At 39.2% G+C, this 15,104-nt stretch overlaps 1 protein-coding gene across 1 annotated transcript in view; it reads right to left on the minus strand.

Moving 5' to 3' along the window:
- Positions 1-15,104, minus strand: part of thumpd3 (THUMP domain containing 3) — an 85,867-nt gene that overhangs the window by 3,859 nt on the left and 66,904 nt on the right. The window contains exons 6-7 of the mRNA XM_052131152.1: positions 12,367-12,436; positions 12,157-12,272 (exon numbers count right to left, since the gene is read on the minus strand). Coding sequence (XP_051987112.1) covers positions 12,157-12,272; positions 12,367-12,436 — 186 coding nt within the window. The remainder of the gene's footprint in view (positions 1-12,156; positions 12,273-12,366; positions 12,437-15,104) is intronic.

Below are 15,104 nucleotides of genomic sequence, written 5' to 3' on the forward strand. Positions count from 1 at the left end.
TAAATGCTGATGTGAAGGGTGGAACCTTTGTAATTTGTCCACTTGGAGTAATTACACTGCCACACGCCATAAATAGACACAAAACAGCGCCAGAGCTGCTCTTCAAAGGGAGCCTACAAGCTTAACATAAAAAAGAATAACGCGGCAGTCTCATAAACATTTTATGGGTGGCACTGTAGTACTCTTTCCTATAATAGAGTGACGGAGGTCATCTCTGTAAATAAAATAATCTGACAGCACTTCCCTTTTAGTGATAAAATTATAGAGAAATTAATGAATGAACATTACATTTATATAGCGCTTTTCTAACACTACAATCCAAGCGCTTTACATGAACGGGGGACTCTCCTCAACCACCATTAGTGTGCAGCATCCACCTGGATGATGCAACGGCAGCCATAATGCACCAGTACGCTCACCACACACCAGCTATTGGTGGAGAGGAGAGAGTAGAGTGATACAGCCAATTCATAGGTGGGGATTATTAGGAGGCCATAATTGATAAGAGCCCATGGGGATTACACCTCTACTCTTTATGAGAAAGGAGCGCTTTTTGATGTACAAAACAAGCCCAGATGGCACTTATAATAGAAATCATGTATTTTTCAGCCTATGTTAGGCATATGGTGAGTTCAAAGCTGCGCTCGACACTGAGGAGAATCATGAACACAGCTTCATGATTTCTGTAACAAAGCAAATAGCCACAGTCTACTGGAACATTCATTTGTTTGAGGTGAGAGTTTAAGAGATTTAAATGCCCATTACAATGAAAATGCAACCAATGTGGAGACTAGTTCTTTCAATTAGTCAATCTCCCACTTAAACTTGGAAATGTTTAATCTTCCTTGAATTGGTGATATTTTTATATTCACTGATTCTTGATAAGGTCCTGAATAAACCAGACAATACCATAGTAAGCTATAACTCTGAGTATCTCTTTCCCACTTCCTGCTCATTACAAATGCAACAGTATGACACATGGTCCGTTCATTTTTTATATATTTTAATCAAAAAATAAAAGCCTCAGCATAAACAGGTCAACAAAATCATCCTATTGTGCTAAATTCTGTGAAGACTGATGGCATTTTTGTTAAGGTTATAGAGACAGCTTCAACTAAGAAAACAAAATGGCTCCAATATACAACACATCGATAAGATGGAAAAATATAATATTTTGTCAAATGGAAAAAAAATATTAGAGAATGTATTTTAACACGTATCACCTTCACTGAGCATCATGCTTTAAGTGCATCTGACGGAGTTTACAGAAATTACAGTAAGTTATAAAGTTGTAGGGCTCACAAGTTTTGGAGCTGCTGTGTTTATTAGCAATAATTAATAGTTATCATAGACAACCATCAATCATTAATTAATAGAACATTGATTAGAATCAATGTTACACGGGCACCAATTTATGTAGGCTCACAGGTTGGTTAGATGTTTATTAATTATTAATTAATAATTAAATTAAATAATAGAATTTAGTTCGTTAAATTCTATCCTCGGGAAACAAGAGAAAAATGATAGTAAGTGACTGATCAAGTCTCATAAAATTCTACCCTGCAGATTGAGTATTTTGATTGAGAATCAAAATAATCAAAAGGGGAAGGAGTTAGTCAAATGGTTGCCATATGAACCCAACAGTAATCTGGTTACAGTTGGCTTCTAACAACAACAATTTAACAATCTGAAGTAATGTAGGAGTTCTTGACGTGGCAGAGGCTGTCTTCAACACAATATTCAAACAAACGAACCAGGAATACTTATTATAATATAACAAGATTTATTATAATCAAACAGTAATGAACACTGCCAATACTAAATGAAAATAACACAAAAACATAAGGTGGAAACCCTAACTAAATGGTTGAGCTATATGCTAGTGAATGTGTGTGTCTCGAGTCGGTAACCAAGACACAAAATGGCGGACTAAACTCCTCGTGAGGAATTAGTCAAAATGGAGGGCTAGGCTGGAAAGGGCGGAGCCAACGATTACGTGAAGGTGTAGGGAAAGCAAGATGGATGGATCAGATCCAGCACAATAGAGCTAATACCACGTGAGGGTGGTAATGAGCAGACACACAAAGGAACTGAACGAAACAGGCGGGAGAATTTGAAAAACACCAGCCTGATTCATTCATAAACCGCGGTGCTGCTCGCTCCGTGAATTTCAGTGTGTGAGAGAGCGAGAGAGAGAGAACGAACAAACAGGGGTTCATGCAATTTAACAGACACGCTGGGAACAGCGCGATTGAATCGTTGATTCAGATCACTCAATAAATAAACATTTCCCCAAAAATGACGATCTCATAACTCCAAACAGCAATCAACGATCGTAGTTAAATGTACAGTTGTAAACAAAACATTAACTTTCAGCGATCGCAGTTAACATGTAAATGAAAACAAAAACATCAAACATTCAGCAATCAAATATATATGATTTAGATTTATAAGAAAAGTCACAGTTTCTACACTAAATCTGCCCAGATATCAAGTCTTACTTGTGAAATACTGTGTGATTTCAGCAGGGTTGTCTGTTGGATTCCTGTTGCATTGAGCGGTCAGGAGAAACCGGGTTCGGTCCTTGGTCTCACGCTCGTCAGCGAAAAGACGCGTCTCTGCGTTGGTTCTCGGGTCCGGTGATCGCGAGAAACGTGAGAGGTGGTCAACGTTGTGAGAAAACGATTGAGAAGGGAAGCTGGTCGCCTTTTCCGTTTCCTAATACATTCACTGTTGTTTAACAGTGAAGATTAAATGAACCGGTTGTACACTACACAACTGGAACAAAGCTAAGTTAATCTTGCTCTACCGTGGCCAAATGGTGAGGTTTAGAAAACGTGGTCTTTGTCCAGAAGGGGGGAAATTCCTTTGTGTAGATGTGTCTCTTTAGAGCGCAGCGAATCTGTAGGTGTTAACAGTCAAGCTGAATGCAGAGAGAGAGCGTCTCAAATGTGCGCGCTGGTTTTGTTAAGACGATGACGTCATCGGTCGCTTTTGACCAATGACGTCTGAGATGGAGTCCATGGGCGGGACTTCCGTCCCGTGCGATGCATTCTGGGAAATGGAGTTCAAAGTCTCACCTTTGATCATAGAACAAAGGCTATGCTGTCTATGCTGCCATTTTCAGTGGGGCAAGGCCCTACAAAGTGAAATGTCAAATTGTTTTTTTTATTTTTTTTATAAAAGACTTTATATTACAGAGGATGTAATTGGTGCCAAAGGTGCTTCAACAAAGTATTGAGCAAAGGCTGTGAATACTTATGTACATGTGATTTAAAATGGTTTTTATATTAAATGTATTATTTTCCTCAAAATTCTACAAAAAATACCCCCATAATGACAACGTTAAAGAAGTTTTTTTTAATCTTTGCAAATTTATATATATATATATATATATATATATAAAAAAAATAAAAAAATAAAACTTCTTTAACATTGTCATTATGGGGGTATTGTTTGTAGAATTTTGAGGAAAATAATAAATTTTGGAATAAGGCTGTAACATAAAATGTGGAAAAAGTGAAGCACTGTGAACACTTTCCAGATGCACTGTATGTTCTAGTCATGGATTGGCCATAACAAACACATTCTTTGCACATTAGATTGTTCACAATTGTACCTGTAGACCAAAGGTCGATAATCTACTTTGTCATTGTATCATCAGAACTGCGGCTATATGTTCTGGACACTCAGGTGAAGAGAGGAGCTAAGCTGCCAACTGATCACAACCTGGTGGTGAGTTGGATCAGATGGTGGGGAAACTGCCAGATATATCTAGGAAACTCAAACGGATTGTGAGGGTGAACTGGTAAATATTTGGCAGAGAACCCTGTCCAGAAGATTTTTTAATCACACCAATGAGGAGCTTCTCCCCCATCCCGGAGGAGGCTAGAGACATGTAGTCCGAGTAGACCCTGTTTAAGGCCTCCATTGCAGAGGGAGCTGTGAGCAGTGGCAGGAAGGTTGTTGGTGCCCATCGGGTTGACAATCCTAGAACCCGCTGGTGGACACCTGCAGTCAAGGAAGCCATCAGGATGAAGGTGGAGGCTTTTCGGGATTGGTTAGCTAATGGAACTCAGGACTCAGCAGACAGGTACCAGCAGGCCAGAAGGACTGGAGGGGCAGCGGTTGTGGAAGTGAAAACCAGGTGTGGGAGAAGTTTGGGGAGGCCATGGAGAAGGAATTTTGGTCAGCCTCAAAGAGGTTCTGGCAAACCTTAAGATGGCTAAAGCATGGAAAGCAGGGATTTGTCCAGGCTGTTGTTGGCTGGGGCGGGGAACTGCTGGCCTTGGCTGGTGATCTAGTCAAGCGGTGGAAGGAAAACTTTGATGAACTCCTAAACCTAGTTCCTAGGGATTGGCAGACAGGTGTGGTGGTTACCATTTTTAAAAAGGGGAGCCGGAGGGTGTGCTCCAACTATCGACGGATCACACTTCTTTTGTTCATCTAGTTTACATGTGTTTTGTGGACTTAAAGGCATGACTGTGTCTCCCGGGATGTCCTGTGGGGGACGCTGCAGGAGTATGGTGTACAGGTGTTGCTAGTGCATGCCATCTGGTCCATGTCTAACTGTTGCGAGAGCGGTGTGTGCATTCTCTGCATTAATTCAAGCTTGATCACAGTGGGTGTTGGACTCCGACAGGGCTGTTCGTTGTCACCGATCCGGTTTGTGATTTTCATGGATAGGATCTCAAGGCGCAGCTGAGGTGGGGAGTTGGTCCAATTTGGAGGCCTCAGGAATACATCCCTGCTATCTGATGTGACCTTCAGTGTGCACTTGGGAGGTTTGCAGCTGAGTGTGAAGTATTTGGGATGAGGGTCAGCACCTCCAAGTCTGAGGCCATGGTTCTTTGCAGGAAAAGGTTGGATTGCTCTCTTCAGGTAGGAAAAGAACAGCTGCTCCAAGTGGAGGACAGTACCTCTGGATCTTGTTCATGAGACAGATCAGTGCAGGGTCTGTTGTAATGCGGTCGCTGTACCGGATCGTGGTGGAGGAGCTGAACCGGAAGGCAAAGCTCTCAATTTACCAGCCGATGCATGTTCTAACCCTCACCTATGGTCATGAGGTTTGGGTAGTAACAGCAATGATAATAATATTGCAAATACAAGTGGCAGAAATGAGCTTTCTTTGTAGGTTGTCAGGGCTCACCCTAAGGGATAGGGTGCGAAGCTCTGACATCTGAGGGGGGCTCGGATTAGGACCGCTGCTCTTTCACGTTGAAAAGAGCCAGTTGAGGTGGTTGGGGCATCCGATTAGGATGCCTCCTGGACACCTTCCTGCTGAGGTGTTTTGGGCATTTCCAACTGGGAGGCGGCCCAGGGGAAGACCAAAAACATGTTGGAGAGATTATCTCTCTCGGCTGGCCTGGGAACACCTCAGGATCCCCCAGGATGAGCTGGAGAATATGGCCAGGGAAAAGAACGTATGGGCTACTTTACTATTCCCAGATAATCGTTGAAGATTGATGGATGGATGTCATATTAATTGGATTAGGGTTAGTAGAATTCAGAGTTTTCACCCATTTGGATGCTTTAGTTTCACCTGAATGCTTTGTAACCACCTGGAAGTACTGCCTATAAATTACAATACTTCAAGTTAGTCTTGATGACTGCAGAACAAGAAAGCATGTTCTAACATGTAGACTGATGCTCCTGATATTCTACAATAAAGAACCCTGCTGAAGCTTTACCTGACTCTCCTAATCTTCTCTAAGGGTTTCCAACAATACCAAAATTGAAGCTCCAGAAGCACACCAATTCAGCATTAAATGTAATCCTTAAAACTCCAGTGGTTAATATCCTCATAATAGATATGGCAGGTGTGGGTGAGGAAGGCATCAATATTTAAAGTCCTTCTTTACTATAAATTCTACCTGCCCAGTAGGTGGTGATATGCACAAATAATGTGAATCGCCAAAAACAAAAGAACGTGAAAATTGATGGTTTAAAAACGACTTGTAAGGCTGACATCAAGATGTCTTAAAGTCATATAAACTCTCACACAGAAGAAAATTTTCACCAGAGTCAACACATCCTACTGAGCAAGGACAATAAAACACAAATCTCACATCTGACCTCTATCTCACATCTGACCTCTATCTCACCTCAGGCCAATTTAGGCCTATTCTCCTAAAACTCACAAAAATCTGCCCCCCTCTACTCCTCCTTCAGCTCAGAATCACTTCAAACTCACCTAAGAGCCACATGCATCAAAATATCATGTCTGATGTATACAAATAATGTGACTAGGCATAATGTTTGGTATCATTTTAAAATGTCTCAGCATGACTGGTATATGGTCTCTTTCCCATGTTGATAAATCTGTCAGTAACAAAGTTATAAGGTCTTTGCCAAATGCTGTATAATTCTGGAGTTCTGTCCCCATCCATGCCTGTATGATAATGAGGTATGTCCCCAGAAATTCCAAACCTAACCAATCCCAAAATTCCCATGTTCATGGTTTGGGTATTTAAGGAAATGTGACACATTGTTCATGGTTCTCTGTAGTCAGATGATCCGACACAGTTTACTGTGTGTAGTTTATATCAGGTAATTGCAATTTGAATTTCTTATGTCTAAATGTCTAAATTTGACTACTTATTGTCTAATTGGAATTGATGACTTTATTATTTTACCTGGTAAATAAATAGTTACTCTGAACCTATTGTCTTTAGTAGATTACATTAAGTCCTTGTTTCCGCAAATCTGTGTGAAGAATACATAGTTCGAAATGTGTAATAATTGTAAGGCCAAAGTAAACCGTGGGGGAACCACCACAATAACTTTCGGATCAACAAACCTAATTAGACATTTATAACACCATCACCCAGCTGAAAATGCCTATTTTAAAAAAGAAGCTAAAAAGTGAAAGCGGCTAAAGCTAGCCAGAGCTCAGAGCCAGCCACAAGTCAGCAGCGTCTCCTATCATTCCTCGGTATGAGCAGCGAAAATACCAAAGCAATTACGAGGAAATTTATGGAATTCATGGCCCTGGATGACCAGCTGATCTCCATAGTTGAGGTCAGAGGCTTCAGAAATCTGATAAATTTCCTCGATACAGAGTATGAGGTACTTTCCGACGCCACGTTGCCCGAGTTGTTTAATCTCGTGTCATGTCACACACGCAGCCTGTTATCTGTCAACATTTGGGTACACAAATCCTGGAGAGGGGAAGGGGGGTGCTAGATGGCAGAGGCAGGCTAAATACATACAAATTGTGCCGTTGGGATTTAACGTAATTTCTCCCATCGTGTCCGATATTAAAATCAGTGCGCGACACATTGCAAAAGGCGTGGGCATTGTCGATATGGCTTCGGGATATGAAATTCAATTCTTCCATCCAGCTGTTGTTAAATTTACATGTATATTTAGTTTTTTTCACCGGAGCACCAGCTGAGTCTTCCTCTCCCATCTTACCAGTGATGCTTGATTTAACATCCCGCGTCTACAGTCTGCGCAGATATCAACAGCGCAACTGGGTTGTAGGTTGCCAGATTGAGGTCATACATTATTTGTAATTTGTATGATGTGTCGATTGTGCGAGTAGGGTGCGTTTCATTCAAGATCTGGCAACTGGACACCTTGGAATAATATATTGATGTGATTATTCATATGTGGTTTGGGCCATACAAATTACAGGAGTTTTTTTGGGAGAAATAACAAAACGGGAGACTCCCGGGAAAAACGGGAGTGTTGACAGGTATGCAAGCCGTTCCCGAAGCAGTGCTCAGTTTTACAACTGATATTTGTACATCTAACGTAAGTTGAGCGTATTGGATACTTCAGTTTTTCAGATCTTTGGAATTGTTTTGTTAGACAAGTAATAAAGAGAAAAAGGTCCATTTATAAAAATAGTGGACAATGACATCTGTTATATAAAGCAACTAATTTGCAGTTAATTGTTATTTCTACCTCCTTCTAGTCACAGAGCACTTTATTTTGAGAATTGTTTAAGTGAGAGAAGATCCTGTAACTTAGTGCAGTTTGGGGGAAATTGTAATGTTTAATAATTTATTTTATTATGAAAATAAAATTTAGCATTGAAGAAAGGTAGATTTTGTTTGTATATGTGGTCAATAATAGTTCTTAGAAAGAAAATCGGGAAAAATCGGTATTGGCAGGTCACACTTTAAAAAAATTAAAAAATCGGAAATCGAAATCAGCCAAGAAAATTGCAATCGGTGCATCTCTACTTAAGACCAATACAAAAAAAGGATTTTTAGAAATGTTCGAAAAGTATGAACATGAAAAGTATGAGCATGTACAGCACTCAATACTTAGTTGGGGCTCCTTTTGCCTGAATTACTGCAGCAATGCAGCGTGGCATGGAGTCGATCAGTCTGTGGCACTGCTCGGGTGTTATGAGAGCCCAGGTTGCTCTGATAGTGGCCTTCAGCTCTTCTGCATTGTTGGGTCTGGCGTATCGCATCTTCCTCTTCACAATACCCCATAGATTTTCTATACGGTTAAGGTCAGGCGAGTTTGCTGGCCAATTAAGAACAGGGATACCATGGTCCTTAAACCAGGTACTGGTAGCTTTGACACTGTGTACAGGTGCCAAGTCCTGTCGGAAAATGAAATCTGCATCTCCATAAAGTTGGTCAGCAGCAGGAAGCATGAAGTGCTCTAAAACTTCCTGGTAGACGGCTGCGTTGACCTTGGACCTCAGAAAACACAGTGGACCAACACCAGCAGATGACATGGCACCCCAAACCATCAATGACTGTGGAAACTTTACACTGGACTTCAAGCAACGTGGATTCTGTGCCTCTCTCTTCCTCCAGACTCTGGGACCTTGATTTCCAAAGGAAATGCAAAATGTACTTTCATCAGAGAACATAACTTTGGACCACTCAGCAGCAGTCCAGTCCTTTTTGTGTTTGACGCTGTGTCTTGTTCAAGAGTGGCTTGACACAAGGAATGCGACAGCTGAAACCCATGTCTTGCATACGTCTGTGCGTGGTGGTTCTTGAAGCACTGACTCAAGCTGCAGTCCACTCTTTGTGAGTCTCCCCCACATTTTTGAATGGGTTTTGTTTCACAATCCTCTCCTGGGTGCGGTTATCCCTATTGCTTGTACACTTTTTTTTTTCTACCACATCTTTTCCTTCCCTTCGCCTCTCTATTAATGTGCTTGGACACAGAGCTCTGTGAACAGCCAGCCTCTTTAGCAATGACCTTTTGTGTCTTGCCCTCCTTGTGCAAGGTGTCAATGGTCGTCTTTTGGACAGCTGTCAAGTCAGCAGTCTTCCCCATGATTGTGTAGCCTACAGAACTAGACTGAGAGACCATTTAAAGGCCTTTGCAGGTGTTTTGAGTTAATTAGCTGATTAGAGTGTGGCACCCGGTGTCTTCAATATTGAACCTTTTCACAATATTCTAATTTTCTGAGATACTGATTTTGGGGTTTTTCATTAGTTGTCAGTTATAATCATCAATTAAAAGGAATGAACACTTGAAATATATCAGTCTGTGTGGAATGAATGTATACATTATCCAAGTTTCACTTTTTGAAATGGAATTACTGAAATAAATCAACTTTTTGATGATATTCTAATTATATGACCAGCACCTGTAATCTGTATGAAACAAAGCAATGTACAGTTTTTACCGGTTCATCTCATTATCTCTAATGTTATCCCACCCACCAGCAGAGCGCGCCATTCATAAGCTATAATGTACTGAGACGATCAATGCAAATGTACACGCCCCCGAATCTGAGGTTTAATGTAAACACAACACAACTCAACTTTTCTGCATGTTTGTAATGATACACAGGCAATGAAACTCCAGGATATTACGGAAGAGTTAACATTTTCCTCAGAAGAAGAGCGGGACTCCGATGAACGTTTGTATTTTGAAGAGACTTGATCCAGCCGAGGATACAATTTCGGACGAGTAAGTCATTTAGTTTTCTTTAGTTGACATGCTATTTTATATAAACATGTACATATTTTACTAGTGGGACTGTTTCCAGACTTGCCAGACAGGATTCAGAGTATTGACATTTGAAATATGACTCCAAATAAGCAAGTTTTAGTCACATTTAAATGCCATTTCGGTTAAAGCAGGTATTTAAATAGTATGCAGTATAATATAAATATGGTATGTAATATGATATGATATAAAAATAATATGAATGTTTAGATTATATTTGATCTAGTGTTTATAATGCCTCATTATCATCAACAAAGCTTGTGGTCACAATGAACTGTTCTGTGGAAATAAAGTGAACTGAACACAAAATACCTCCTGAGCTGAGATGTCGGAGGTCATTTTTACAGCACTCTCATGGACGATACTGTTCTTACAAAAACATTTAAAGTGTGAGAACTTTTTACATGCGCGTACTCCACGTGCACACTTCCATATCAGTGCATCATACATGCACATAGATGGCTTTTCTGTCATATATTCTAAATAAAATAAAGTGTTTCTTCAAGCGCGTGTCTGGGTGCCGCGGGGCAAATTATTTGTAATATTATTATTAGACTATTAGTATTATTAAATTAATAATAAAATGAATGGGAAAATGAGCCAAATATCGTCTTTAAATCGTCAAAGGCATCAGCTATTGGTGATCACTCTGACCATCGTTGATCCCCGAGATCATTGTCTGTCGGCACAACCCTAATGTGCAATTCTCTCTATAAATTAACAAAATGTTCAGACAACCTCCTTGCTGGTTTTTCGTCACATTCAGAATCAATACCACTTTTGCCGGTGTTACTGTGGCTCCCTTTGTGCATGCACTTTAAAAAAATTATAAAATTAATATTTTAAAGGCTCATTATTACAGTTCAGTATTTTTCTGTATTGTAGAACAGTGTTAGCAATGTTACTTGCATTCTTTCTCAGACCTGGAACTCAAATAATTTTCTGATGACCCCATATATACATACATACATACATATAATTAAATTAATATAATAAATGTGCGACTTGTTAAATAATGGCTTAAATTAATGCCTACTAGTCGACTAGGAAAATCTTTGGTCGGTGGTAGCTTTACACTCAAGCCTATATATGTCCTTTTTGAAACTTTAAATATTTGGACCTTGTTGACTCTCGTGTGAATTTAAACACATAATATGTTTAGGAAAATATCTTTGTGTTTCACAGAAGAAAAAAAAATATGAGTTAGAGATGGCATAAGGGTGAGTATATAATCTGAATTTTCATTTTTGAGTAAACCATACCTTTAACAGTAGAACAGTTTGCTGGCTTTTTCGAGCCAACAAAATTATTGTGTCTTTGAACTTTTATAATGTTTTTAATGGAAATACAGTACAATTTAACAAATAAATATATTCATATATTTCTAATAAATGTTTGGTTTAAAAAAAATAAATAAAAATGGTTTACTTTTCTATGATAACTTTAACATGTGTTTGTTCACCCTCTTAGGGTGCTTTAACACTTGGTTCGATTGCTTGGACCGAACCAGAATTTGTTTCTACTGCCCGCGCTGGTCTGTGATCACATCATATTATTCGGGTCTGAACCGTGGTCTGATTATGACATTAATGAGTGCATGAGCGGCAGCTGTTTACCACTGTAACAAGACGACATCTCTGTGTTAAGTGCAGGAAAACTTGCCATGCTTATAACACGTGTTTGTCTCCCACGGATGCAATGAATGTGCAATTATGTGATGAATATTAGCGTTTGTCTACCACAAGCCCAAGGATGCAAGAGATGAGAGGAATGTCATCTACTTTCGATGTATTTGGACAAAAGCAGGTAGGAGAAATGCATTATACCATAATAATTGCGATCGCAAGACTGCAAAGACACAAATTATATGTCATCACAAGCAGTTCACTTAAATGATTTGGCATGATTGCATTCATATTAGCAGTGAAACGTACCAGAGTTCACATGAACCTTACCCCAGACCACCTTTTCAAGCTGTTTTCTGAACTCGGGTGCGCAAACGGAAAGAGAAGCAGAGTTCGGAAAACAGCATTTACATTATCCAAACAAACCCATCTTTGATGTCATTCGACCCTGGGTTCGCACCAAAAGTGATAGTGTGAAAGCACCCTTGATGTCCAATGTAAAATCTGGATCCTGAAACAAAACCTGTTGAAAGCCACAGGTCTATTGCACTTCTTTGCACAAGTTATGGTAGCAGAACTCTACCCAGAGCCTCACCTTCCTTCATCATGTCTTCTGTTTAGAAAGTGCTTGACATTATTGCCCGTTCGGCTGACTGCGGTGTAATTGTTGTCTCCTGCTAAAAAGAAAGAATTCTGCCACTCTATGGCTCCCTGATAAAGCAGAAAAGATGATTTTGTAAAAATAATGAACCTCTTATTACATAGAAATATACAGACAAGCAGCTTAGGTCACAATTTCACTTGCCTCTAAAGGTATAGCTCCAGTGCCACACATGGGATCCACAATCACATCTGACACTTGTGGCTTGCAAAGTCTATAAAAAAAAACAAAAAATTAGAGATAAGCATTTATAAAATTTTACTGATTGCATTTTGCTTCCAAAGGACACATTTCTCAAAACTATAAACAAAACCAACAAACTCAATTGTACAAACTACAAAATCATATTTTCGGGGGATTAAAAATGAAAGCTTCGAGAACAGTTAAGTTAACCCTCTGGGGTCGACGGACGCGCCTGCGTTTGAAAGACAGCACGATATACAAGTGAGAAAACTCCTGGACATTGACAAAGTGTTACAATTTTCCTCAGCAGAAGAGAGCGGGACTCCGATGAATGTTTATATTTTGAAGAGAGACTTGATCCAGCTTTCATTATTTGACATGCTATTTTATATAAGCATACATATTTTACTAGTGGGACTGTTTCCAAAATTGCCAGCCAGGATTCAGAGTATTGAAATATGTCCTAATTAGGCAAGTTTTTGTTACATTTAAATGCTGTTTCTGCTAAAGCAGGTATTTAAATTGTATACTGTATTATATGTAATATAATATAAAAATAATATGAATGTTTAGATTATATTTTAACTAGTGTTTATCCTGACTCATTATCATCAACAAAGCTTGTGCTTGCAAATATGTGTTCAGGTTAAATGAGTAAAAGGCACTTTAAATATGCCCATATTAGAAAATCACCATCTTATAATGATTTCTGAAGGATCATGTGACACTGAAGATTGCAGTAATGATGCTGAAAATTCAGCTTTGATCACAAATGCATTTTACAATATATTCAAATAGAAAACCATTCTTTTAAATTGTAAAAAGAGTTCAAAATATCAAAATTTTTACTGTATCTTGGATCAAATAAATGCAGCCTTGAGACTTCTTTTAAATGATAGTGTAGGTCTAAAATTTTGTAACGTCTTTACATAAAAAAAATGTAGTCAGATCATCTCTTAATTTAAAACTTGATTTTGATCAAGTCTCCACACATTTATTCTCTTTCTGTAACATTCCTCATTGATAGGCCCAGGGGAGGGGTCTTTTGTCTCCACAGGTGTGAATTACAATCAATATTCATTATAGTTCGCGCCTCCTCGCATATGACCTTTCCAACACAAAGTGTCTTACAAAAGTTCAATTACTAGATTGTTTTGTATGAGTGATCAGGAGGTTTTCACATAATTGTTTTGCAAAAATCTAGGCTACAAGATCCAGTTCTCAAAAGGCTTGTGGACAAATGTTTAGAATGTGTTATATGGCCTTATTCCAATGACTTAAATGTAGTTTTTTCAAAAACCATGTATAAACGTTATTTTCTCAAAAATACAAACATGTACACACATGCTGCTCACATATTATTTTAGCCCAGTTTGTGCTGAATACAGTGTCATCAGACTTTAGCCATTAATGTGTTTTTAAGCAACTGAAAAAAGCACAAATGTCAAGGCATGTCAAAACTGCTCCAGGGCCCAAAATACCCTCAGACCCCAGAGGGTTAAGCAGATGCTGTGCACCACGTCATATCCTGTGCTGCGTCAAAGTGTACTATTTACGTAATTTTTTTACTTTGGTTGTTTATTAAAAAAATATATATATTTCTGTACATAATTTATTAAAATTTTCAACAGATTTGTTTTCCATGTGAAGTCTTGGTTCATTAATATCTAAAACAGCAATGAAGTAATTCACAAACAGAGTTCTCAGTTTGTTATGGACGTGTAGCAAACATAGTTCACCCAAAAATGAAAACTCTTGTCATCATTTACTAACCTTCATGTTGTTCAAAATCTGTATGATTTTCTTCCTTTGAACACAGATAGATGTTAGGCAGAATGTAAGCCTCAGACACCATTGCAAAGATAGTGAACTGTGACTGAGGCTAACATTCTGCCTAAAGGCTCAGGTATACAGTGAGGAAAATAAGTATTTGAACACCCTTCTATTTTGCAAGTTCTCCCACTTGGAAATCATGGAGGGGTCTGAAATTGTCATCGTAGGTGCATGTCCACTGTGAGAGACATAATCTAAAAAAAAAAATCCAGAAATCACAATATATGATTTTTTAACTATTTATTTGTATGATACAGCTGCAAATAAGTATTTGAACACCTGTCTATCAGCTAGAATTCTGACCCTCAAAGACCTGTTAGTCTGCCTTTAAAATGTCCACCTCCACTCCATTTATTATCCTAAATTAGATGCACCTGTTTGAGGTCGTTAGCTGCATAAAGACACCTGTCCACCCCATACAATCAGTAAGAATCCAACTACTAACATGGCCAAGACCAAAGAGCTGTCCAAAGACACTAGAGACAAAATTGTACACCTCCACAAGGCTGGAAAGGGCTACGGGGAAATTGCCAAGCAGCTTGGTGAAAAAAGGTCCACTGTTGGAGCAATCATTAGAAAATGGAAAAAGCTAAACATGACTGTCAATCTCCGTCGGACTGGGGCTCCATGCAAGATCTCACCTCGTGGGGTCTCAATGATCCTAAGAATGGTGAGAAATCAGCCCAGAACTACACGGGAGGAGCTGGTCAATGACCTGAAAAGAGCTGTGACCACCGTTTCCAAGGTTACTGTTGGTAATACACTAAGACGTCACGGTTTGAAATCATGCATGGCACGGAAGGTTCCCCTGCTTAAACCAGCACATGTCAAGGCCCGTCTTAAGTTTGCCAATGACCATTTGGATG

Source organism: Xyrauchen texanus, chromosome 7 (assembly GCF_025860055.1).
Source record: "Xyrauchen texanus isolate HMW12.3.18 chromosome 7, RBS_HiC_50CHRs, whole genome shotgun sequence".
NCBI classification, from domain to species: Eukaryota; Metazoa; Chordata; class Actinopteri; order Cypriniformes; family Catostomidae; genus Xyrauchen; species Xyrauchen texanus.